At 36.4% G+C, this 26,728-nt stretch overlaps 1 protein-coding gene and 1 long non-coding RNA gene across 2 annotated transcripts; one reads left to right on the forward strand and one right to left on the reverse strand.

Annotated features, from left to right (window-relative positions):
- Positions 1 to 4,907: 4,907 nt before the first annotated feature.
- On the reverse strand, positions 4,908 to 14,727 carry LOC122280422 (peroxisomal acyl-coenzyme A oxidase 1-like). Its single transcript, XM_043091316.1, has 14 exons — positions 14,328 to 14,727; positions 12,981 to 13,089; positions 12,753 to 12,814; positions 12,296 to 12,505; positions 11,930 to 12,017; positions 11,691 to 11,853; positions 9,616 to 9,814; positions 8,730 to 8,927; positions 7,945 to 8,076; positions 6,721 to 6,841; positions 6,319 to 6,429; positions 6,022 to 6,091; positions 5,443 to 5,626; positions 4,908 to 5,351 (listed from the first exon to the last, which is right to left on the reverse strand). Exons 1-14 carry the CDS (start codon positions 14,463 to 14,465, stop codon positions 5,142 to 5,144), a joined length of 1,995 nt encoding a protein of 664 aa, XP_042947250.1. The 5' UTR covers positions 14,466 to 14,727; the 3' UTR covers positions 4,908 to 5,141.
- A 294-nt stretch (positions 14,728 to 15,021) lies between these two features.
- LOC122281060 lies at positions 15,022 to 15,541 on the forward strand. Its single transcript, XR_006230126.1, has 3 exons — positions 15,022 to 15,165; positions 15,259 to 15,322; positions 15,403 to 15,541. It is a non-coding gene; the product is annotated as an uncharacterized LOC122281060 (long non-coding RNA).
- The last annotated feature ends 11,187 nt before the right edge of the window (positions 15,542 to 26,728 follow it).

Here is a 26,728-nt window from a genome sequence, read left to right on the forward strand (position 1 = left end):
GAAGAGTGAAAGAAGAGTTGAGCTTAATGCTGGAAAAAGAAGATCTGAGATGGAGACAGAGGGCTAAAACAAATTTGTACAAGCTTGGAGATAGAAATACTATGTATTTCCATGCTTATGCTAATCAAAGGAAAAGAAGGAATCAAATAAAAGAAGTGAAGAATGAGAGCAACAAAAGGGTCAGTATGCATAAAGAAATTGAGGAAACCTTCAGAAGGTATTTTGAAAAGCTGTTTCAGTCAACAAAACCAAGTAGAAAGGATATTTTGGAGTGTGTAATGGCCTTGAAACAAGGGTCACAACAGAGATTAATGAAAGAATCTCAATGAGCTTTACTAGAATGGAGGTGGAAGAGGCTGTGAAGCAAATGACACCTTTAAAATCTCCTGGTCCATATGGGTTTAGAGCGTGCTTCTTTCAGAATCACTGGAGTGTTGTAGCAAATGAAGTCTGTCAAGCTACCTTATCTGTCCTAAATGGTAACTCTATGGATCTCTCTCTCAATTATACTTATCTTGCTTTGATACCAAAAATAAAAGACCCTAAAAAGGTTAGTGATTATAGATCCATTAGCCTTTGTAATGTAATTTACAAACTAGTGTAAAAAACCATCACAAACATATTTAAAACAAGTGCTATCCGCTATTATTTCCCCTACCCAAGTGCTTTTCTACCAAGGAGAATGATCAATGACAATATCATGGTAGCTTATGAAATGTTACATTCAATGAAAACAAGAAAGAGGGGGAAGGTGGAGTATGGTCATAAAGCTTGATATGTCTAAAGTTTATGATCATGTTGAGTGGGAGTATTTGGAGGCAATGATGTTAAGACTGGCATTCTGTGAGAGTGAAACTTATCATGAAATGTGTCAAATCTGCGACCTATTTAGTGTTGATAAATGGGAAGGCAGGCTACAAATTTAATCCTTCAAGGGGATTAAGATAGGGTGACCCATTGTCATCCTATCTTTTTCTTATTTGTGCTGAAGGGCTAAGTTCCATGTTAAATATTTATGAGAAGCAAAAAGTCACAAGAGGTGTGCAAGTGGCTCGAGGGGGAACAAGTATCAATCACCTTCTCTTCGTAGATGATTGCATATTATTTGGAAGAGCCAAAAAAGAAGAGTGGGATAGGATCCAAGAGCTGCTGAAAAATTATAAAAAAAGCTTCAGGTCAGTTTCTTAACAAGGAAAAGACCTCAGTATTTTTCAGTAGCAATACTAAGGTTGAGGGCAAGAGGAGGATCATGAAAACTAGAGATTCTATTACATGTGGAAGCTAAAAGAAATACTTAGGTCTACCTGCTAATGTAAGAAGATCCAAATATAAGACTTTCATAGTCTTAACAGAAAGAGTGTGCCAGAAGATCACTAGCTGGAAGAAAAACTTTTTGTCACAAGCTGGCAAAGAAGTGTTAATAAAGGCAGTATTACAGTCTATCCCTACATACACCATAAGTGTATTCAAGCTTCCCAAAAAGCTATGTAATGACATCAATGGTATGTTTTTGAAATTCTAGTGTGGTAAGCAACAGAAAGAAGGAGGAATACATAGGAGAAAATGGAAAAAAGATGGAAATGCAAAAAGGGAAGGGAGGATTGGGGTTTAGGGACTTGGAGAGCTTTAACCTAGCTCTCTTAGCATAGCAAGGGTGGAGGTTTATAAAGAATCCTGAATCCTTAGCAACTGTGGTTTTCAAAGATAAGTACTTTAGGCATTGTAGTCTAATTGAGGCAAAGCTTAGCTCACAACCATCATTAATATGGAGGAGTATATGGTTAGCTAGAGAACTGCTGCAAAAGGGCTTAAGGTGGAAAGTGGGGGATGGAAGCAAGATTCAAGTCTGGGGTTCAAAATGGCTACCACCCGTGCATCCTTTGCAATTCAAATGCCAGTATCTATTCTGAAGGAAGATTCTAAGGTAGAAGAGTTGATTGTAAAGTAGAAAGGGGAATGGGATGAGGGAAGGATTCGAACCATTTTTGCAAGTGATGAGGCTGAGCAGATTCTAAGTATATACCTTTGAGTAGAGGTGATACACAAGATAGGATTATTTGTGGTCCATCGAAGAAAGGTGTTTTCACTGTTAGTAGTGCTTATTATTTGCAACTTGAAATATTAAAAAACAGTAGAGGTGGTTGCTCAGAGGAAGAGAAGGAAGATAAAAGGTGGAGGAACATATGGGATCTTGAAGTGCCAGGGGTGGTAAAGCTCTTCATATGGAAGGCTGGAAATGACTTGCTGCATGCCAAAAAGAATCTATTCTGGAGAAAAATTGTTGCAAACCAAAGCTGTCCTATCTGTTATGTAGAAGATGAGTCAGTTATGCATGCTGGGAGTGTACAGCAGCAAATGATATATGGGCAGATGCCTAGAGTATGATTCAGAAATAAAGTAGTAAAGAAGTAGATTTCATGTATTTGTGGGAGAAGCTTATGGGAAGATTGAATAAGAACTAGCTTGAGGAGATGGCAGTGTTATTTAGAAAAGTCTGACTAAGAAGGAATGAATTTGTGTTTGGAAAGAGACTCACTTGCCCAAGAAGCTTACTAAAAACAGCAAAGGAAGGTCTTGAAGAGTTTCAGCATTCTCAAAGAACACAAAGAAAGGATGTTCAATCACTAAATGTTGTCATTAATAGGTAGACATGAGAAAAACCAAAATATGGGCTTGTAATGGTAAATTGGGATGCTTCTCCAAATATCAGGAGAAAGAGAATGGGAGTGGGGATCATGATCAAAGATGAGGAGGAAGAGGCTCTAGTGGTTGTATGTGATCAAAGGCAAAATGTGCAGAACGCAGCATTAGCATAAGGTTGTGCACTTTGGAAGGCCCTGGAGCTATGCAATGAACTTAATATTTAGAAGGCTATCTTCAAAGGGGATGCTAAGGCTTTTGTAATGGCAATCAAAAGTGATGAGGATGATTTGACCTGTGGTGGTTCTATAGTTGAAGATATACTGTTTGTATTAAAAAAAGACCAGATTAGTTATTACAATTTGCATATAGAGATAAGAATATAGAGGCTCATACTCTAGCTAAGGAAGCCTTAAGACTAGAAGAGGAAAATGTGTGGATTGAGGAAATTCCAGACTTCATTGTAAATTGTCTGGAAAAAAACAAACTTTGTATTGTTTCAAGGTTGGTAATGAAATACAAAGGGTTTCTTAAAAAAAATTAAAATAAAAATTATATACAAAATTTTGGAACCATAGAAAAAAAATTAAAAAGAGACCTTTCTAAATATATTGAAATTTTAAAACATTTTAAAGAACATATGGAGATTATAACTTTTTCGGGGTAGCCATTCTTTAAATTTTGAAATTTCAAAAACTTCTTGGGGCTCGCTTGGTGGGGTGGGAGGGGGCCTTCAGCCCAAGGTGGGTCCACCACTGGCTACAACCATGGAGTCCTAGCCACATAGTGAGCTCAAAACTGCCATGCACACACAGGCCACAAACGAGACACTCGCACACCCAGACCATGCTTGCCTTGGGTGTAGCATGGAGGCCACTTTGGCATATACACAAACAGGGACGGCGGGGCGCTTCCCACCGATCCCTCGCTGCCAAATTTGACAAACCTTGGTGGGATGGATCCCACCAGCGGTACATAGTGGGCGGGGTATCATGCATGGCAACCCCTGCACTCACTCAAAGCCCATGCATGGCAAGCTCACCATCTATTTCCTGACCACACGCAGTGTTCAGACTTTCATGCATATCTACCTCCCGATTTAAGTTGCCACTTGCATGGCAAGGAAAGGCCATGCACGAGCGACGACTACAATTACGGCATGAGCCTATTTACATAATATTATTCTTCAACATGCAGGATGTTGCTTCTGATGCATTAACGTGTTTACCTGTTGCAGCGGGTACTAATATTTAGATTAACCTTAGCCAGGTACTGCGCTAGAAACAGCCAGCCAGTAGTGGAACCAGAGGACGAATTAGCACAATACTTATTTATTTACCCACCGATCTCAACAAAGCCTAGCGCCCATCATTCTTAGCCAACAGTGACTAGTTTATATTAAGTTCCAAAGGAATGCACTAGTCTATTCGCTGATCTTAATCAACACTGCTAACGCACCTCGAGACTCTGTACGAACCCCAAGCCAAGCGGATGGAACCTTGAGAACGAACAAGTGAATCACCATGGGAAACAATTTCGACCAGACAAAAACCTTGAAAACCAAGTCTCTTGGCCCAGGTCAACATCTATTTTGCTTGTGATTTAAATTATTTAATTTGATAAATTATGTTTTTGGTGAATTTCACCAAAGGGTACATTCGGACCTTCAAAAAGCACTAGCTTCCAGATCGCCCACAACTGCAAGGTCTACATAAGACTTTCACTCAATCTTCAAGTGGCTGTTACTTCATAAAGCACCAGCTACTAGATCTACATGATACTTGCACACCTAATTACCTAAATTTGCAATTCCCTTACTGATAGGTATGAACACCTGTTTGCTCTGCTCAAGGTGCAGAACCAACCCTCTCTCAATTCACGGTATTGAGAATACCAAGCAACTATTTGCAAAACTGATTCAATACCCATTCCAAAACATCTCATTGTTCCATATAAGCAACCACGTACAACCTCGGAAACATGTCCCATAATAATGAAAACATTAACCAAGAAAGAAAAACAATCAAACAAAGAAAAGTAGTCTAATAATAGCCAATAAAACAATAAATGATAATAAGATCAAGTCCCACAAATCAAGCAACGTAATCAGCCAACTTAATGTTTGGTTTGCTGGTTCTTGTGCTTCTTCTACGTGATGCCGTGGCCCCTTCAATATTCGTATCATTTACGAAAATGTTTAACAAGTATCTTTGCACTTATTTCAAATAGCCAGAACCACAAGCGAAAGAGTCAACAAGTAATCTAAGTTGAGCATCTAATGGGGGCACTTTTACCCTGCACCCCCTATCATTATGGATACTTGTAATTATTGTTTATTATTAGTTTAACATTCTGTTGTCATTTAAGAGTATGCATATGTTGCTTTTTCTCGAAGTCATAACTAACTTCTTATTGACTACTAACTTCTTATTTTACAACTAAAAATTAATAATAAAACCCATTATACAACTACACAAGTAAATGTTGCAACTGTATGTTCTTCAGAGTCTTGCATTGCGGAGCTGCTGCTTCAGAATAGGCTGGATATATTCTTGGTAGCCATCAGGCACAACCGAGTCATTCAAAGGATCCTTCCATGCCTCCTCGTAGAGTTTTGGATACACGTTACCATCGTATCGCCCAAGAACCGAGCTGAGATAGTGGTCAGTGTAGTTAAATGCATCAACAAGGGCGATTGCATTAGGTCGGACCTAAGAATGCATGAATCAAATCGGTAATTAGAAGACAGCAACTTTTAAGCATGAGTAAACCAATAGAGAGGGAAAATATTTTGTGACAAACCTGGGAATATAGAGATCTTAGCTGAGCATTTGCAAGTGAAGCTTGCTTGGGAGTGATGCAGCCAGTCGAGAGGAAATCACCAAGATGTTTGTGAAGGATAAACAAAGCATATATATTGCAGAGGGCCTCTAACTGCCCTTTCACCCCCTTTCCGGGTATGTCTTGTTGCAGTTTCTCAATGAACCTTAAGTGGAAGATGCAAAAGAGTTAAATGGAACATCCTACCATGAGATTAGCAGATAATAAAGATTTCTTTTTATAGTTTTTGAGAAGGTTGGTGCATCATGGTATAGATCAGTGCTGCTGCTTTTCACTGAAAAAGCAGGGGGCATAAAAAAAATTCATTCCTTCTGCTCTCTCAATAAAATAATGTAGCAAATCCTCTCATGTTATTATGGCACAGCTGCATATTTACAATGTGATAGACACAAGGTTGCTGAGGGCTAAACTTTATTAGCTGAAGGTCAGTTGTGTCGGGATTTTGTGATTGCATCATACAGGATGTTCAATGTGAGAGGCATCACAAGGTGCCAATTCCGAAAGATTTTTAATTGCCATAATAAAGTGGAAGAAACTCACTTAGAAACAACAATTAATTGGCAATGGGCAACTGCTGCCTGGACTAAGTCAGCTGAGAGTTCCAAGAAGCCTGAAGTGAAGAAAAAAAGTAGAAACATATTAGTTTATGAACTTGTTATACTTAGAATATGACATAAAATACATGCAAGTTCAAACCACCAAGGATGATGCTTAAAGCAATAAGATTATGTTGGCCACAAATGTATATGTAGTTAAACAACAAAGTGAAGAGAGAGAATGAGAGAGAGAGAGATGTCTAGCATATAGCTTTTTTATACAAGGCAAAACTAGGCATACCCTCTTCCTGATTATCAAACTTGGCTAGGTTTTGAGCACTTGCAACAGACATTCTCATGGACCTAGCTTCAAACGCCTCTAGTATTACACTGGGCTTTAACCAATCCTCAGCTGCAGGCCATCAAAAGGGACACAAATTACCAATCAATGCAGAGTAAACACACTAGCATGAGAAATAGGCTGAGAGTTCAAATTATAGAGTTGATCATAACTCATAAACAAATCCAGTAGATTGTGGTCACAATCAAATGACAAACTTCTCAGTGCACCAATAAGAAGTGCCCAATTATATTAAATGCATTTCATCAAGATTCCGAATGACACTTAAAAATCTATATCTAAACTTACAATAATAGAAAGTTTGCTAAAGCACCACGTTCAGTGGCATTAAAAGAGTATTACCTTTTTGTACAGCACAGTGGCATTGCATCAGTTGTTCCACTCTACCCATATAAACTGTGGTCCCAACAGGCTCCTTCCCAGACCCCAGCTGGGAAACAGTCTTGATAAGAAATCTTGCAACCTACAATAGGAATTTTTTAGCAGAATGTCCCCAGTTAAGTTGAACTTTAAACAACATAATGCTAGCGACTGAATATGTAGGCTGACAATGACCAACCCAAGGTGGCATCGACTAGTCCATCTCATAAATGATGTGCATTACACTTATAATAAGGTGCCCCAAGAATATACGCATTGTTTTTCCTGAACTTAAGCCGACCCCAACTCAAAGCAATTAAACATGATCAATTCAGGTTTGAGCACATACTGACCTAAAGTATAGCTCCAAAGCTCTTCTGGCACAGGTGAATATTGCACTAGACAGTGCAGGATAAGTCAAGGGTTTAATTCTAACAAAGAATAGGGGCAAATTTATCATGTGGATGGGTTATGTGAACTAATCTCTTTTTTGGTGTAAAGCCACGATCATAAAGGGGATGAACAAAAAACATGGCAGCCATCACCACAGCTGCAATATGAAATTGAATTGAAAAATGATCCTAAAACCAATACTCTACCAGCAGTTATGGTGAGTGGCAGAAACTCTCATGCTCTTTATATTTACGTTCCCTTCTTACATAGATTTGAAGGTTTGAAGGAATATGGAACAAAAAAAACAATACAACCACTCAATTCCATTAGAAGCACTTGCATTGCCTTATTAAAAGTCACTGAATATGAATTTACAAACTATACACCTGACAGACAAAATTTGAGTTTACAAACTAAAACTCATAAGAAAGTGCAAACTAACAATGAAGAACTTGATATCCCTAACTCGGTCCAAAACTGAAGTTTGGAAGGCCAACAAAATTTCTTCTGCTGGGGTTGGTCATGCTTGTATAAAAGAGAGAACAATGCACATTTAAAAAACTAAATTGACCCAGAAAAATTAGGAAAGGTCAATTACATCCAGAAGATCTTCCTAAACAAGCACTCATCGTTAACAATCTTCACCAATGAAATTTAGTGTAAGCCTAATTTTGAAAGTACAGCCTAATATTGTTAAACACAAATCTTCACTGCCAAAGCAAACCAAAGTTCAGATTAAGTGGCTCGTGAAACCATACATATTTATGACAATAACGTCAAAAAATGAGAAATAAATACTTCAAATTGATATACCTGTAAAAGCAGAACAATGTTGTCTCCTTCATATGTACAGGCAGGGATATAAACTGCAAATAACTCAGGCAGCCCACTGCTACATAGGTAGCCATGGCCACCACATAATTTTCTGCACTCTTCAATTCCATCCTGAAGAAGGGCAATATGAATAATCACAATTAGGAAGTGCGACCTTAAAATGAATCTGTAGAAAAAAAATTATGAAATGGAATGCAGTCGCATCTTAATGAAATGCACGTGTGAACTGTGAATGTAGTACATGACAGTGATTCCACAAGGTGCATATGCGGAAACACTTCAAGCCATAAAAAAGATCAAATTTACACCACTGATAGAATCCAGCCTACAACTAGATAAAAATGAATAAGATCAACAAGAACACTCTGCATTCCAGAAATAATTGAATAAGGATTCTCAGCCGCTTGAGTGCGCGACTGAGCTGGCAAAAAGACTATCCATTCGCATGCATAGTCTTATGTCATCAAGAATTTGACTTTAAAATTTCAATATGAAGCACTAGGTGCAGATTTACATGCACTACAAATCATGGTCTTCGATCTATAGAATCATGATTTGGCTCGGTACTTACAGTCTAGAATCATTACCAATTTTTGAGTACTTGGCTCATCCCAGGAGCTCAGTATGAGAGCGTATGCATGTGTTACATGTTTTGTGATTGTGTGTACACATGTGCATGCATGTGCACAGGGGTGTATGTGCAAGAGAGAGAGAATGATATATTTAAGATAAGGAAGGTGTTGGAATCAGTAGTAATCACATACAGCAGTTGCAGAAGTAGTCAAAGACTTCAAACCCGCTGTGCATGCATGAGCCTCAGGTAATGTAGAGAAATCACTGGCTTGCAATCTTTGGTTGACATCCATATACAGCCATTTTAACCACTCACCAACAAATCTGAAAGCATAAGCAGAAGCCAGCAAAGGAAAGAGTCTGCTTTGCTGCGTTTTATAATCAATCACCTAAATGCAAAAGAGGCAAATTCATAAGAAACATCCTTTAAAGAAAAGCATGAAAAAATGTATAAGAACTCATCAACAGGAAAGAAAGAAACAAATTACAGTTTTACCGAGTCTCTAAGCTTGAATTCTAAATGAAAAACGATTTTGCATTATAACGTCTAAATCATCAAAATTCTTAGTCCTCAATTTGAAACAAAAGTTCCAATGTGCACGTAAATTAATATTTGATCTAATATAAATGAAAAAATAGGTGACATGACACAATCTTAAAGGCCGTGTCTTTAAAAGAGTAGGAAATTATAGCTTATGTTTCAAATTAGGAGGGCTAAGTACAACTTTAATGATTTGGTGGTCACATTATGTAAGGGATGTAGTTTAGGGGATTGTGTGGGATTTTCAAATAAGTCTATTGTGTTCATCTCATCATTCTCCATGGTCACTAGTCATAAATGGTAGCTATATATAATTTAATTCAACAAGCATAAATATACAGGATCAGCATAGAGAACATCAGATGTCTCCAACATTGCACAATCTAGATTGAGTAAATTGCTTAGAAAAACCCAAACCAGAAAAATCTACTATGTGGCCATATAAATTAAACGGGGGTCATTCTGCTGAGAGATTATCGATAGCATATCCCATACAGCAAGACGGATCATTTTAAAACAAAAAAGGTTAAATGTACCTGGGTCTCAATGCCATTACTTTGCAAACCAAATTGTCTACGAACAGCACTATACCTAGTAGCAATACAAACTGCCCGTGATAAAGCACAGGAAGCATCAGATACAATTTTTTGTCGCACATATACCATGGTACCATACACAAGTTGCCATGGAACATTGGATTGCACAAGTTTTCCTTCCCTTGTAACCTGTGAAACCCTGGAACATTATAACAAGTTTCAGAACAGCCATCTTATCCGTCCACTTAAAATGACAAGTAATCTGGAGAGTATAAAATTTTTATTTCATTGGACAAAGTGGGATGAATGTTAGGTAGCTCGTTAGTTTTGTCTACACAAAGAAAATAGTGGTACTTCAGTTTCCAAAGAGGGGAATGAGAAATATTCATGTTTATTGTATTACTTGCAACTCCCCCTGAAATTGTGAAGAAGGAAGAAACAAAAACACAAATATGACTCCTTTAAACGAATGTTCATTAGTAGCTATCCTTTAAAGGAGTCATACAATAAACAAGTCATACAATAAGATTACAAACAAGTCGAGCCAATTATTGAATGTTCAAGCTTGATGCGAGCATGAGTCAGTTCGACCCATCATTGAACTAGAGTACATGTTCAAGTTTGATTTTCAAGCTTGTTAGCAGGCGGCTTAATTAGCTTACTTGTTACAAAAGACAAATAGCATCACTAAAATTCTATACATTTTTGTATATTTGTGTTAATCACTAATTAGTAGCTATCCTTACAATTATATCAATCCTGTTCGTTATACAACCTAGTTTATTTATGAAATTAGAAAAATCAAACTCAAAAATTTATATTTGTAACAAGTCAACTATTTTCACAAATTAGATTTTTTATTTATATTTTATGGCCATCCAATCACAAACCTATACTACATATATTTTAGAGTAATGTTATGTACTTTAATACTATTTCACTTTCATCCTCCAAATGGTATACTTCCGATCACATGGATCGTTTCTTATTTTTTTCTAAAAAATCAAAAGTTGATAGATAATACCACCTTATTATTATGGTGGGATAAGAGTAGAATGATTTTGTAGTATGTAGAATTTTCCTATATTTGAAGTTATATAATGCGTTCATATGTAGATGCAAACACAAACTCATACCTAAATATATGTAATAATCAATATATATTATATCAATATATATATTAGATAAATATATATTATATAATAAATCAACATTATATATATATATTCAACACTCATGATCAAGTTGTCTATTGATTTCCTCTCATCTTTCCAAATACTAAGAAAGATGGTATAACTTCATTGTCATCATCTTTCTAATGCACTGTATAACCTAAGGTCAACATATTTGTTCAAGCCTAAATTTTTGTTCAAGTTTGATTCATCATTAAACAAAAACCGAAGTCAAGTTTACTCAATCAAGCTCAAGTTGTTCATGAACTGACCTTCCCAATGTTAATCGGTGCCTGTAAAACAGGCACTCCATTTTGTAGTACTAAAATTAAAATGGATGCTGAATGTGGTTTCTAAAAATTTTGAAATCTTTATCTTATAATAACGTAACGAATGTTAGAATATAAATTAAATAACTAAATTTACCACATCCCATCAACTTAAACTTTTAGGACAAGTGATGATTTAACATGGTATTAGAACAAAAGTCCTAATTTTGAGCCCCAATTCCACACCTCACCCTATTTAATTAAATATTACACATGTTCGGCTCACTTATTAAAGAAAAGTCTAGTCCACACGTAAGGGGGAGCATTAGAATATAAATTAAATCATTAAATTTATCTCTTCCTATCAACTTAAAACTTTTGGAACAAGTGATGATCCGACAATGGAAACTAAAAGGGCAGTATTGACGAGATCCAACTGCAAACAAATGCCCAACAGCCCTTTAGTGTACATATTCAAGAAAAGAACAATACTTTTTGATAAGTAGGAAAAGAACAATACTAAAAAGCAATTGCTGAATTTAGGGTCATTTCAAATTTATCAAGTTCAAGCAGCTAGGAGCAGGGGAAGAAGGGACGGGGGAAATATAAAAGAGGTCTGTGTAAGATATCAAACCTCATCAACATTTGATCCCTTGGGATGCGAACATGATCAAATCTTAAGACGCCATTGTCCATTGTGTTGTATGCTCCACTTCCAAATTTCATTCCAATATCACCAATGGTTATTCCCGGAAGTGGTAAGTGATCATCCAAACTACGGAGCTGGACAATAAAACCTAAAAATGGGAATTTATCGTAGTTAATACAGAATAATTTTCCGTGTTGTCAATGGTTAACAGGTTTGGTAGTTACCATTCACACCGTAGTCCTTACTATCAATGATAAGACGTCCATAAACAACAGCATGTGTAGAAACTTTACCCAATCCACCTGGCCACCACTATTCAGAAAAAGGCTGAATAATAAGTACTTTGTCTACCATGTTCAGACAGGGAGACAAAAAATAAGATCACCTGTTCCTAAGCACCCTCTCAAAAGCACTATTCACACAGCAGATGCATTAATAAAGAGATAAATCCCTCCCTAGATTGTCCTTAAGTATATTGTTACAAAATGAAATAAGTGGGAATCCTTTAGTAGTTCTCTGCCATGTACTTTTGTTGTCAATGATTTACTTAAAAAATAATAATAAGGTTGCACATTTTACATCCTACTTACTTTGCTTGAAGTCAATGTTGGACTATGGATAATAAACTCATCTGTTTGGGGATCAAATGTTGCTGTTGTTTCAAGCCCTTGAACGTTGGACCCATGACCAAGCTCCGTTTGGGCATAGCAACCAATTATTTTCATCTTGTATGCCAACGGCAGCCACTTCTGTTGCTGCTCCTCAGTGCCTTGACCTTTAATAGTTGGTATAAACATTCCCTGTCGATGAAAAACATAAATTAAGCTTGTATTTCAAGCGATGAAGCCAAAATTTTGTACAATATGAATCCTAGAAGCAAACATGAATACACTTTGGTACATAAAAAATTCTAAGAATTAAAATCACAACCAACTTAACCGTGTCAGGGAACCATGTTTCCGCATATAATTCAATGGTCCTCATAGATTAAAACAGCTAATGAACTTACAATCTACCAACACCATCAAGATAAGGAATAGAACATACCCAGTGAAGATCCATAAAAGCAGGTTCATCCACATAAAACCTTAACTCGGCTGCCTCTTCCTCTGCGACAATAAAACTTCCACAAGTGAATTACACAAGTGAATGGATATTGGAAGGATATTCGATCATGGTTAGAGGTCAAAATAATTTTCTTCTAAAAAAAAAAAAAAAAAAAACAAGGAACAGAAGGCAAGTAACATGATACAAAACAATCAAGTGGAGACATACCAGAAAGACGAAGCTCAATGATCCGTTTCCATGCATGAGCCGCTTTTCTCAGAGTGTTTTTAAACAAATCCTTTCTACTTAGCATAGTCCTGGTATCCTTTCGAAATACCTAAAATGGGGAAAAAAATACAGATTATATGCATATATCTATTTTATTATAATAAGTGACTATCTAACTGCTACACTAACTTTTCTTGTGTTTCCGTTAAATCTGTTACTTTCTTATTTTAAAGATAAAATTTTCTTTTTCTACCTCTCTATCATTCCTGATTCTCTCTCTCCTCTCATCTCGAACCTCTCTCCCACTTTCATTTGTCTGCCTCTCTACCTACCCCCCTCAAACCTACATTCTCACACGTTTCCTTAAAACACTCAGATCTTAATCTAAGTATAAATGTTCAGATTTGTAGAAAAAAAAAAAGGACAATAAAGAACAAGTACCAAAAAAAAAAATACTCAGATCTGAACAAGATCTTTTCAAATATGTCGAGATTAAAAAAAATTATATCAAAACACATAATTTGGATTTATCGTCCAAGATTTCAAAAAAATCTCAAATCTTATGTGTTCTTTGAGTGTAGTTGTAGTATTTATTGTGGTGACAACAATGATATTTTTATTTGTATATGTTATTCTAATGTATCTTGACTTTAATTCTGAACTAATTTTTTTATTTTCTAATATATCTAAAAATATAATTATTATACTTACCGACCTATCATTACCTAAAAATATTTGTTAAAGTTTGGTTTCTTGTCTCTATGCATTAAATTATTCATTAATCAAGTTTTTTTTTTAAAAAACCATATTATTTTTGTAAAAAACTGTCTAACCTAACTAAGCAAACATGCTTTGCACGTGGCCTGGCCTGGTGTATATATATATATATATTCTATTCATCATCGCTACTACCACATTTATTTATTTATTTATCAAATATTTGGTATATGGATAATAAGTAAAAAAATTCAATTAGTTTAAGAAGAATAAATCTAAAAAAAATTAAAAAAAAAGTTTGGTTTGCAGTGAGTGTGAATGATGAGTAGTAAAGTTATATATACATATAAATGTATATATATATTGCGCCCACGCCTCCAGAATACGTAGCTCTGTCCCCAAACCCTCCAACTAATAAGTAATAACTCTTTTTCTTTTTCTTTTTTTCTTTTTTATCTATCCGTGTTTGCTTAACAAAAACTAAAATACAAATTAAAGGATTTCAAACATCCTGGAGTTTCTAACAGCTGACCAATTAATCACTTCTCATCAACCAAGCCGAGTATTAGAAGCATACGAGTTCTTAAATCAACCCAAACCAGAGGAACAACACAAGTAGAGAAAAATCACCGGATCGTTGGCGACGAGGCGAGAAATGCGATCGGAGACCTCCAATGTGTGGCGAGAGCCGGCCCAGATGACCTTCATCTCCTCCACATCGAACTGAGCCTTGCTTCTCTCGCTCGCCAGATCATCAAAGCCCGCCATTCCGGAAGAGTCAGAAGTGAAAAACCAAAGCCCACGCACAAGAGTTCAACCCAAGTTTAAGATCAAAAGTAGTTTAACTATGATAGTCGAAGAGCGTCTTCGATTGTTTGTGAGAAACAAACAGAGAGCGATTGGTGAAGAGAAGTCGGTGTATGCCATTTTTATACCATTCAAGTTTGAACATGGAAACTGTTGCTGTCGCTTGATTCATTGACCAGTTGATTTCAAATGTGTACAAATAAATAAATAAACATAAACAGAAATGGTGGGAGTGTTGTGATTGCGTAAACGTGTAATCATTTCAATATAAAAAGGTAAATAAATATGAAATTTAAATTAAAAAAATTAATTTTTTAATAATAAATCTCATTTTTATTAAATAATTATATAATATGTACAAACTCCTTACGTAATATTGCTGTCAATTCTCATCGATTCAACAATTAGAAGGAGTCTAAGGGCAGTAATGCTAACGGGTTGTCTTGTCATGTCAGAATTATATTAAAATAAAATACAAAACCAAAAGGTCAAAATCAAAAGAAAAAAAATGAAAGAACCCAGTTTGCTTTGCATACCCAGAAGATAAAGACGGTAGCATTTCCAAGCCTTCTGCAGAGCATTTTTGTCCAAACTCAAATTTCGGCACTTTTCAAATATAGAGGATTCCTAGTTTCAGTTGCTGATCTCTCAAACCGAGAAGGTTTCTTCTACATTTTTGCAGATTTATGTCATTAATTTTTTCTACATTTTTCTTGATTTTTATCCTGACTATTGCTTTCAATCTTCCTCAAAGCATGAAGATGAGTGGCAGAGTATCACAGTAAGAAGCGGGTGGATTTTCTGTACACATAAGTTAGGTGGGTGGAGTATCATTCTAAGCACAGTAACTTACAGGTAATTTATGCTCATTTCATTAATGTTCTGTATTTCATTGCAGCATATGTTCTCGCATGAACCATCCTCCAATGTCTAGTCCAACAACATTCCCCATGGAGTATGGAGAATGTAATTTAAATGATTAAATTGGTATTTTCTTATCAGTTTATTCAGTTTTTTAGATAATCAATTATTTTGGCATGGTATCAAGTGATAGTCTTGGATTCAAATGATCCTAGTTTTGCGCATATGTTTTGGCTGAAAATCTCAAGTTTCTTTCCTAATAGATGGGAGGATCCACTTGATTTTTGGTATCGCAAGAGGAAAAATGTTAGAAAATATTATTTAAATAATTATTCACCATTCTATACCTGCTTAAGTTTTTAGAATAATTGATTATTTGATACTTCTAAAATTCCAAGCTAAATAACACATAAAACCCTCTTGAGACATCTTATGAACCATTATTTATTCCTTTGCCTTTATTTCTTTTCTCGATAAATGAAGAACTTGAACTCAATAAATGTACATTAACATTGAAGTCAATAAATGTACATTTAACTTTGAAGTCAATAAGTAGAGAGGGCATATTCTTTTGCCAATAACGGTAGAATTTGAAGTCAAATTTCTGATATTCCTTTCAAAAACTGTACAACTTCATTAGCTTGTCTTCAATACATGTGCGTGTTCTCTCACTAAAATAGATTGACCTTGCTTTCCCTTTTTTTCTTTTTTTTTTTCTTTTTTTTTTCCCTTTTTTGATAGATAGATTGAAGTAAAGATTTGCACTATTATAATTGGGTGAATTTTCTTCTAGATTTTTGAGTTGCTGGTTTTGCACTATTATAACTGATAGCAAATAATTGGAACAGCATTAGAGGAAATTCTTGGGATTGGTGAGTTATTTGTTTCATTGTGTATTTTTTTTTTCTTTTATATTTGAAGTAGGTCTACATTTAACTATTGTATTGTTTGTTGTATTGTTTGTGTATCTAGTCTTATTAGGATTGAGAAGGTTTGATGAAACCACCACACTTTGAAGTGGTGAATAGTTTTCCATTTATAGCAATTTACATATCGTATGAATTAATTACATATCAAATACAATAAATATAAAATGTAAGTAAATGGAAAGTGTATACAAAATAAACTCCTAAAATCAAGGTCTGAATTAAGGGACATATATCAAGCCTTAGATGAAGGCAAAGTATCCTCAACACCCCCCCCCCCGGCAAGCTAAGCGTTGGATTGGAACAAACGTGAAGCTTGGATCTAAAAAAGGTAAAAAGTGGTCGAGGAATACTTTTGGTGAAGATGTCAGCAACCTGTAGATGAGAGGGAACATACTGAGTGCGAAGTTTACCAGCAACAACAAGTTCCCGAAGAAAATGATAGTCTAACTCAACATGCTTGGCCCGTTTATGAAAAACGGGGTTGGAACTCAAAAAAATAGCACTTTTGTTATCACATAAAAGAAGAGGCTGCTGTGGAATGGAGACCTGTAGATCCTGAAGGAGATGCATAAGCCAAAGAAGTTCAGCGGCAGTGTGGGCAAGAGCACGATACTCAGATTCACAGCTGGAGTGGGATACAGTAGGTTGCTTCTTGGCACTCCAAGAAACCAAATTGTCACCAAGATAAATAGAGTAACCAGAAGTAGAACGACGAGTGTCAGGGCAGCCTGCCCAATCGGCATCAGAGTAAGCAACTAAAGCACCAGGAGTGGCAGAAGGGCGAAAATGAAGACCAAACTGAAGGGTGCCCTTAACATAGCGAAGAATACGCTTAACAACAAGAAAATGGTCCTCAGTTGGAGAATGTAAAAATTGGCTAACAGAATTGACAGCATGAGCAATGTCGGGCCGAGTAATGGTCAAATATTGAAGGGCACCAACAAGAGACCGATAGAGAGTTGGATCCGAAAAAGGTGTACCATCAGCAGATAGGTGCTGTGCAACAACCATGGGAGTGGAAACTGGTTTGCTGTCAAGTAACTGAGCTCGAGTAAGAATATCTCGTGCATACTTGAGCTGACTGAGGAAAAGACCATCTACAGTTGTGGAAGCTTCAAGACCAAGAAAATAACTAAGAGGACCCAAATCTTTGGTGGCAAACTCAGAATTGAGCTTGCAAGTGAAGCTGTTCAGAAGAGAGGGATTGTTGCCAGTAATAATAATATCATCAACATAAAGAAGTAAATAGATGATATCAGACTGCTTATGAAAAATAAAAAGAGAAGTATCAGCACGACTGCAAGAAAAACCAAGTTGAACAAGAAATGAGCTGAAACGCTGAAACCAGGCACGAGGTGCTTGCTTGAGACCATAGAGGGCTTTCTTTAACTGACAGACATGATTTGGAAAGCGAGGATCAATGTACCCAGGAGGTTGCTCCATATAAACATTTTCAGTGATAGTACCATTAAGAAATGCATTCTTGACATCAAGTTGGCGAAGAGGCCATTTGTTGGTAACAGCAAGAGAAAGCATAACACGAACAGTGGTAGCCTTAATAACAGGGCTAAAAGTGTCAGTATAGTCAAGACCAGGTACCTGTGTATAGCCTTTGGCAACAAGGCGAGCTTTGAGACGCTCAATAGATCCATCAGATAGATATTTGGTCCGGAACACCCATTTGGAGCCCACAATGTTGGTGTTAGCAGGTCCTGGAACCAAAGTCCAAGTGTGGTTATTCTGTAGGGCACGAACTTCGTCATCCATAGCCGCAAGCCAAGCAGGATTTTTAGCGGCAGATTTGAATCCTTTTGGTTCAGTAGATACAAGTAGAGCAGAAAGAAGACCAGAGGATCCCAAAAGTACCAATATTAGCTGGATGACGAGTTTTAAAAATACCAGCTTTAGCTCGTGTGAGCATAGGATGAGACCCCAACGGGAAAGCTGGAGCAGGAGTGAGATCCATAATGTGAGGTTCGGTGGCAGACTCAACAGGAGGTGAACTCGGTGCCGAGTGTAGCGAAGAAGGACCTGCAAGAGAGTCAGTAGCCTGCAAAGACTCATCCACTGGGTCAGTACAAATAGCACATGGGCTAGATCCGGATGGAGTAATGAGTGGGGAATGGTGCTCGGAAGAAAAGGGAGGGGTTTCGGCATGGATCATATTGGGTTCCAAGAAATTGGAAAAAATGAGAGAGGATATGGGCTGAGCTTGAGATTTGTCAAGAAAGGGAAAATGATTTTCATCAAATTGGCCATGGCGGGTGATATATAGCCTAGAGGTGGTGGGATCGAGACAACGAAAACCTTTATAGGAGGGACTATAACCCAAAAAAATGCATGGAATGCTGTGCGGGGAAAATTTGTTAGGCATATAATCACGCAAGCATGGATAAACACGACAACCAAAGGGATGAAAATTTTAATAGTTAGGAGACGAACCATAGAGAAGCTCAAAAGGTGACTTACCTCCAAGAAGTGGTGTGGGCAACCGGTTGATGATGTAAGTTGCAGTGCTGAAGGCGTCAACCCAGAAGCGAGGAGAAAGATGAGAGTGAAAAAGGAGGGCGAGACCAGTCTCGGTAACATGACGATGTTTTCGTTCAGCGCGACCATTTTGAGCAGGTGTGTATGGACAGGAGAGTTGATGATGGATACCAGAAGTGTGAAGGTGATCTTTGAAACGATGACTAGTGAATTCAGCGCCACCATCGCTTTGAAAAATTTTTATACGAGCAGAATGTTGATTTTCCACAAATGTTTGAAATTGGCGGAAAACATCATAAAAGTCAGATTTTAATTTCAAGGGATATAACCAAGTGAAGCGAGAAAAATCATCAATAAAAAGAACATAATAGGTAAAACCTGAGGTGGATTTGACGGGGGAAGGGCCCCATATATCACAATGAATTAAATCCAACACATTAGATGAGCAATGTTCATTACGTGAATAAGGCAATTGATGATTTTTTGCAAGTTGGCATGTACTACACAATGTGGGAGAAGGCAACAAAGAAGTAAGAAAAAGATGACCATTTTTATTCAAAAAAGAAATAACAGAATGATTCACATGACCAAGACGAGCATGCCATAAATCATATGAAGCATGAAGAGATTTATTTTTAAGAACAGAAATAAAAGCGGAATGACCACGCTCCAGCACATATAAGCCGCCATCTCTTTTACCGGTTGCCACTACCCTTCCCGTTTGGCGATTCTGGATGGTGAAAAAATTATTAATAAAAGTAACAGATAATGGAAAATCTGATGTTAATTTACTAATGGACACGAGATTTTTAGTAAGACGAGGAACAACTAAAACATCAAGTAAATGAAGATTCGGATTTGGAGAAATGGTACCCGTATGAGTTATGGGTAGGGAAGCACCATTCCCTACAATTACACAATCCTTACCCGTGTATGTATTTGAGTGAGCCAAATTGGATGGGTCGGTGCTCATGTGGGCCGAAGCCCCAGTATCTAAGTACCAATCGGGGGTTTCAAGTTCAGAAACAGAGCAACCATTGGTGAAAGCCTCGGCAAGGTGAGCAGAAGGCTCTTGGCGTGCATACCGCTGGTTGCAGCGGTCGGCGTAGTGTCCTTCAGTGCGGCAAATTTGGCAGCGGGGGGGGGGGGGGGGGGGGGGGGGGGGGGGCGACGCCCATGACCAGAAGAGGTGCGTCCAGGGCCACGATTTGAAGAAGAATACCCATGGCCGTTGCTGCGTCCGCGGTGTGTACGGGAGGAATTTCCTCTCTGGGTTGCACGATCATGGCTTCGGTTTGTGGCTGTGAACGCTACAGTGGGTGGACCCGTGGATTCAAGAGACTTTTGAAAGAGCTCAAAGCTCTCAGCCTTTGAAATCAAGTCAGCAAAACAGGGGAGGGGCGTAACAGCCATCTGCGCAGTGGAGAAGGAGGAAAAATCAGAGCCAAGACCACGGAGAAACCAGTGTACCTTATCGGTGCCGTCGACGGGGCAACCAATCGCATGAAGCTGATCACAGAGTGTCTTGAAGGCACGGGCGTACGCCGTAACAGACCGAGTACCACGCTTCATCAGCTGAAGATCGTCTTTCAGTCGGATTTCTCGAGCTTTGCTGCGGTGGCTGAAGGTGTTTTCCAAGGCTAGCCAGACCTCTCTAGAGGTAGAGAGACCAACTACCTCAGCCATTGCTTCTTCGGTGAGGGAAGAGAGGAGAAGACTGAGTAGTCGCTGGTCAGTGGCTTTCCATGCCAAGTATTTGGGATTAGGTGTCTGTGAATTTTCTGGGTCAAACCGTGAGGGAGATGCAAGAGAACCATCAACATATCCGATTAATTCTTGGCTTTCAAGAAGGGGAAGAAGTTGGCTTTTCCATAAGAGATAGTTTGTAGAGGAAAGCTTGATGGTTACCATGTGAATCATGGTGTTGAAAGGGAGAAGGGTGGACTCGGCAGCCATAGGGGAGGAGAAGGGAGGGATCGGAGGGATGCTAATCCTGAAGGGCTCTTGATACCATGAGAAGGTTTGATGAAACCACCACACTTTGAAGTGGTGAGTAGTTTTCCATTTATAGCAATTTACATATCGTATGAATTAATTACATATCAAATACAATAAATATAAAATGTAAGTAAATGGAAAGTGTATACAAAATAAACTCCTAAAATCAAGGTCTGAATTAAGGGACATATATCAAGCCTTAGATGAAGGCAAAGTATCCTCAACAAGGATCATCTAGATGTGGAAAGGAAAAGATTAACATGCATCTCCCCTAACACCTCCTATCTCAAATCCATCAATTCAGGTATTATATAACATTATTTCAAATTCAGTATCTCTGTGTTGAATTAATGTGTATTCTATGTAGAGCAACCTTGGATTCATTATAATTTTGTTTATATGTTAGGATATACCAAGACCACTTCATTCAAAATTTAGTTTTTGTCATCAGAAGTTCACAAAACATGTGTAGGTGTTGGCACTACAAGAAAATTGGCATTTCCCAGCGTAAAAAATCGCTGCAAAAGACCCCTAAAATCAATGCAATAATTTATTTCCAGTGATTTTTACTGGGCCGAATGGTAGTCGCATTTGTCTACTCACTTATAAATAAATCCAACGATGTGAAAATAAATAAAAACTTTTGAGTGATGTGAAAATCGCTGCAAATAATAGCCATTTACAACGAGTTTATTTGCAACAATTCAAATGGCGATGGATAAAGTGTTTTTTCTTGTAGTGTGGTGTGGGTGTAAGTGTATGTGTTGTTCTTATATATGTCCCATGCATCCAATCAATTCAGAAAACATATCTCATCAGCAATACACGTAAATCTAAATAAAATATTTATGTAAAATAAAATATAAAAAGTGTTGAAGTTGGACTTAGTCTTAACTCAGCTCGAATTATAGAGGGATTTTGAGCTCGACCTATGGAATTGTCAACGGATCGACCTATGGATTTTGAGCTCGACCTAGCAACAATATCGATTAGGGAGGGGGGTGGAAGTTGGAAGCACCATTGTGATAGGGAAAAGGAGGGAGAATCACCGTAGGTGATTGGGAATGGGAGATGGAAGTTGGAACCACCATAGCAACGAGGAAGGGGATAGGAAACTAATAATGGCGATTGGGAAGGGGAGGGGGAACTGGTAGTGGCGATGCTGAGGGGGAACTGATCAAGGCGACAGGGAGTGGAAATGGATACAACCAATAGAAGATGAAACTCAAATAAATATGAGAAATAAAAGTAACTTGAAATTCTAAAGACAAACTCCATTATTTTAGTTTTGTTCAGTTTATAAGGATGTAGAACTCTCTAACATAAATAAGCTGAGGACATTGTCCATCTCAGTCGAAATGGATACAAAATTATCAACAATTTTTTCAAAAGCTTTCCCCTCTAAAATTCTTGTGCTTTCAAGATTAATTTATTCTATTAGTCGTCATATCATCAAAGAGAAAGTACAAACACCCCTTTGGGTTGCTAAGTGGTCAAAGTAACTTTCTAATTTTGAGATTGTTTGAATATTCATATTTTTCATCTTTCGAATGGTTTGGTTAGTGGATTGCATGAATGTATTAAGAGATTCATTTAAGGATGATTGTTGTTGTGGTGGTGCCATAAATGGAGAAGCAGATTGAGGAACATAAGGATAACTTGGATTAAGTGGATGGAATTGACTTTGCTACTGCATCTATAGTCCACCTAAATTCATGGAAAGTCAATTCTATCTCCACCAAAAATTAGGATGACTTTGCTAATTAGGATTGAATGTATCTGAAAAAGGACTAGCAAACGGCTTTCCAACATTATTTAGAGCATTTGCTTGCTCAGCATAGTACTTTGAATAAGCCTGTGAGAAAGGACATGTTTGTGTCATATGCATGGGATTAGAGCAGATAGAACATATTTCATCTTAGACTTGATTGACATAATTCATGGTTCTACTTAGAGTTAAAGCTTCTACCTTACAAGTGAGATTGTCTAATTTGACCTTAATATCATGATTCTCATTTAATTCATATAAACCTCATTTCTTAACTATTTGGGATGATCTCACTCTACGAGTAGAAAAGTCCCATTTTCAAAAGCTTTTTTCTATAATTTCAAGAAACTTATATGCCTCATCATCCGCTAAACTCAAAAATCTACCACCATTCGTTGACTCAATCATGTTATAGTTTTTCTGAGTTAAACCATTGTAAAAATATTGGACTAATTTCCATGTCTCAGAACTATGGTGGGGGCACTTAAGAATCAAGTCCTTAAATCTCTCCCAACTCTCATAAAATTTTTCATTATCTTCTTGATAAAAATTAGGGGTGGTAATATTTTACATGACCGGTTAACCCAACACGAACACGACACGATAATAGCAGGTTAGAGTTTAGTTTTAATGGGTTCGGGTCAAAACGGGTTGACCTGTTAAGACACGACTGCTTAACGGGTTGAAAACGGGTTAACCCGTTTTGACCCGTTATAATCTGCTATGACACGTTAAGAAATTTAAAATTATAATTATACCCTTATACCTAAAAGTAAAATTGTTAGAATTTCAATTTTAATATTTTTATTGTTTGGAATATAATTTTGGACTTATAGTTACTTTTATAATTTTTATAGATACTGTGATTTTAACATTTATATAAAATTATACTAAATTTAATCTGGTCAAACGAGTTATTTTCGGGCCTATTTAACCCATTTACATAAATATTTTGAAACGGGTCATATTATGTTATGTTAACTTATTTCATAATATTCACTAATGAGTCAAAACAGGTTGACACGACACAACCTGTTATATTAATGGGTTGTGTTAGGGTTTAAGATTTTGACACGATAAACTTAACAGGTTGAGTTAGAGTTGACCTATATAGTATAATATATATGTTTTGACACGACACGAACATGACCTGTTAACACGATTTGACACCCCTAATAAAAATAAGCACTCTCTCTTCTTAAAGCATTGGTTTTTGATATGGGAAAAAATTTAGAGAGAAATTTTGTGACAAGAATACTCAAGAAGTGATAGATCTAGAAGGTAAAAAGTTAAGCCAAACTTTTGCTTTATCTTTCGAAAAAAAAAAAGGAAAGAAATAAGCATAGGCAAACTAACTCATCAATGAAATTATAGAACCTAAAGGTAGCACAAATCTCAAGAAAATATTTTACATGCATGTAAGGATCTTCTCCCTCAAAACCATGAAAAGTGAAAAGTAATTGAATTATTTGTTGTTTCAACTCAAAATGTGCCACAGTAGTCGCAGGCAACACTGTACATAATAGAGGGTTGGGGGTAATGGGTGAAAACAACTCCCTAAGAGCTTTTGTATCCTCAAAATTTTCCTCCATTGTAGACAAAGAATCCAAATTTAGACTAAAAAGGCGATGTGTATAATCACACATCTACATTTTCATACACCGCATAATATTGCAAATTGTTTTTCTAATTTTTTGAATTTTTTATTTTTTTTTAAAAAAGACTAACTACAACTAGTAGAAGAATAAATTTAGTTAATATTCAATGTGTTTTCCTAACCTAGTCCCTAACAACAGCGCCAAAAATTTATTGTGAAATTTTAATTGTACTCGCAAGTACACAAACAGTACCAAATTACAGTTTTAGCAATTAAACAATCGCTAAAATGAGATCGAACCTACAAAGACTTGCAAAAATGTAGGAAACCAATTAAATATAAGCCAAATAAATTCTAATCTAGTTTAGAAAGTCAAGTTGTAAAATAAAATAAGAAATTATGCACTAAACAATCAATTAACTGAAGCAATAAATAATTAATTTAATAAACTAATCACAATAAAACGATCTAAAATAAATTCTAAAGATGCAAACGAATCTAAACAACGTATAAACTATCAACAGAGAATGAACTGAGATTTTGAAATCCACCTCATTAATTCATAAGAATATATTGAGGGATGCTACCTATTATCCCACACCATACACTTTACATATTTTATTATTATTTATTTTATTTTATTTTATTCTTATTAAACTAATTGAATTGTTCTACTTATCATCCATAGACCACATATTTGTTTTAAGAAAAATAAAATAAAAATTAAAATAAGTGTGGTGTGTGGGGATAATAAGTAGAATTATTCTAATATATTTATGAAAATTGATTCTTCCACAATATTTATATGATAATATAGAAATCAATATTGTTATCATGGAAAATAGTTTCGTTGAAACTCTTTTTTTATGAAAATATCCAAAGTATGTTCTTCTTCACTCAAAGATATAAAATCAAATCATCACTTGTATCTGTTAAAACAAATCACAAAAGATATAAGATTTTATTTTTGACAAAATTATAAATCAGGCTTTCAATTGATTAAGATTATTCAAGATCATAAGAAAAACATGATTGAACTCATATCAAGAAATCTATCTTTCTCAATTGATATGAAGAGAAAACAATACATCATTGACACATAAATAATTGAGGAAAAAAAATCAATCTCATAAATAATACAACTAATTAGCAAGGAGGTTTCATCCTCTATCATCGTTGAAAAATTAGCTAAGACATGTTCATGAAAATAAACTCTAAAATAGGAATGTAAATAAACATCAAAACAATATTTAAAAGAAACTAAAGAAAAATACTCAAAACATAAATATAGCTGTAAAACTGGAGGTAAAATCCCATTTTTTCTTTCTCTTCAAAGAAGCTCCTGCGGCGCTAGGTATTTCCTTTTCTTTTCTGGTCCTGTGTGGTGTCCAAAGTCCCAATCCAGAATGAACCCTTATTTATTTATGGAGTTGAGAAGTTGGTTTCCTTTGTTTCCTTATTCGTTTGCAATGCCCCTATAGTTCCTCTTTCTCTTTATTGTCTTGACTCTTTCACTTCACAAGTGCTTGGGCCCATGTTTTTTTTCCTTTTCTTTCCTAGTTAATCGTTAGCTTTCTAGGAGTCCTTTCTTCCAACCACCTTTGAATAATATCCCCCACCACATACTTTTGCTTCCCTTTGGTCTTAAAACCTATCTTTCTTTACAAAGTTGCCATAACTAATTGGCTCCCATATAAAACTTCTTCAACAAAAATGAAATACTTGGGGCTTCCAACTTCTTTCAATAGAATAAAAAAAGAAAACTATGCCAATTGGTTGAACAAAGTGGGGAAAAAATTAGAAGGATGGAAGGCAACACTATTAGCACAAGCAGGGCGCACAATGTTGATTCGATTAGTGGTAAGTACAATTCCGTCTTATTATCTGAACACATTTCAACTTCTAAAATTAGTGTGCAAGTCTCTCGACCAAAGCTGTTAAGTTTCAGATGAAATCAAAATCATGAACTCGAGATAAGAGAGAAACTTGAAACTGAGATTTGTATTGACTGAAAATTGAATTATTACAAAATGAAACTCTATTTATATAAGTACAAGAAGGAAGTAAAAATGACTAACTAACTAACTAACTAACTCTTCTTCCTTTTTTAATTTAACACGTGCTGCTGCTGCTTTAGACTTCAATTCCATTTGTTCAATCTTGGATGCTATACTCCAACACCCCCCCTCAAGATGAACATGGATATTAATGATATTCATCTTGTGTAATGTGTGATGAAATAGTAGAGAACCAAGGGGTTTTGTCAATATGTCTGCCAGCTGTAATCTTGAAGGAATATGAAATAGCTTGATGACTTTTTGCTGCAATTTTTCTCTGATAAGGTGACAATCGATTTCTATGTGTTTTGTCCTCTCATGCTGAGCAGGATTTGTTGCTATGGATAAGGCTGTCTTGCTGTCTGTATAAAGCATTGTTGATTGAGAATGATTAATTCCCAAATCTTGCAAGGCATAAAGAAGCCATTGAATCTCACAGGTGGTTGATGCAATGGCCCGATATTCTGCCTCTGCAGATGACCTGCTTATTGTTGCCTGTTTCTTGCTTTTCCATGAAACCAGTGAGT

Source organism: Carya illinoinensis, chromosome 11 (assembly GCF_018687715.1).
Source record: "Carya illinoinensis cultivar Pawnee chromosome 11, C.illinoinensisPawnee_v1, whole genome shotgun sequence".
Lineage (NCBI taxonomy): Eukaryota > Viridiplantae > Streptophyta > Magnoliopsida > Fagales > Juglandaceae > Carya > Carya illinoinensis.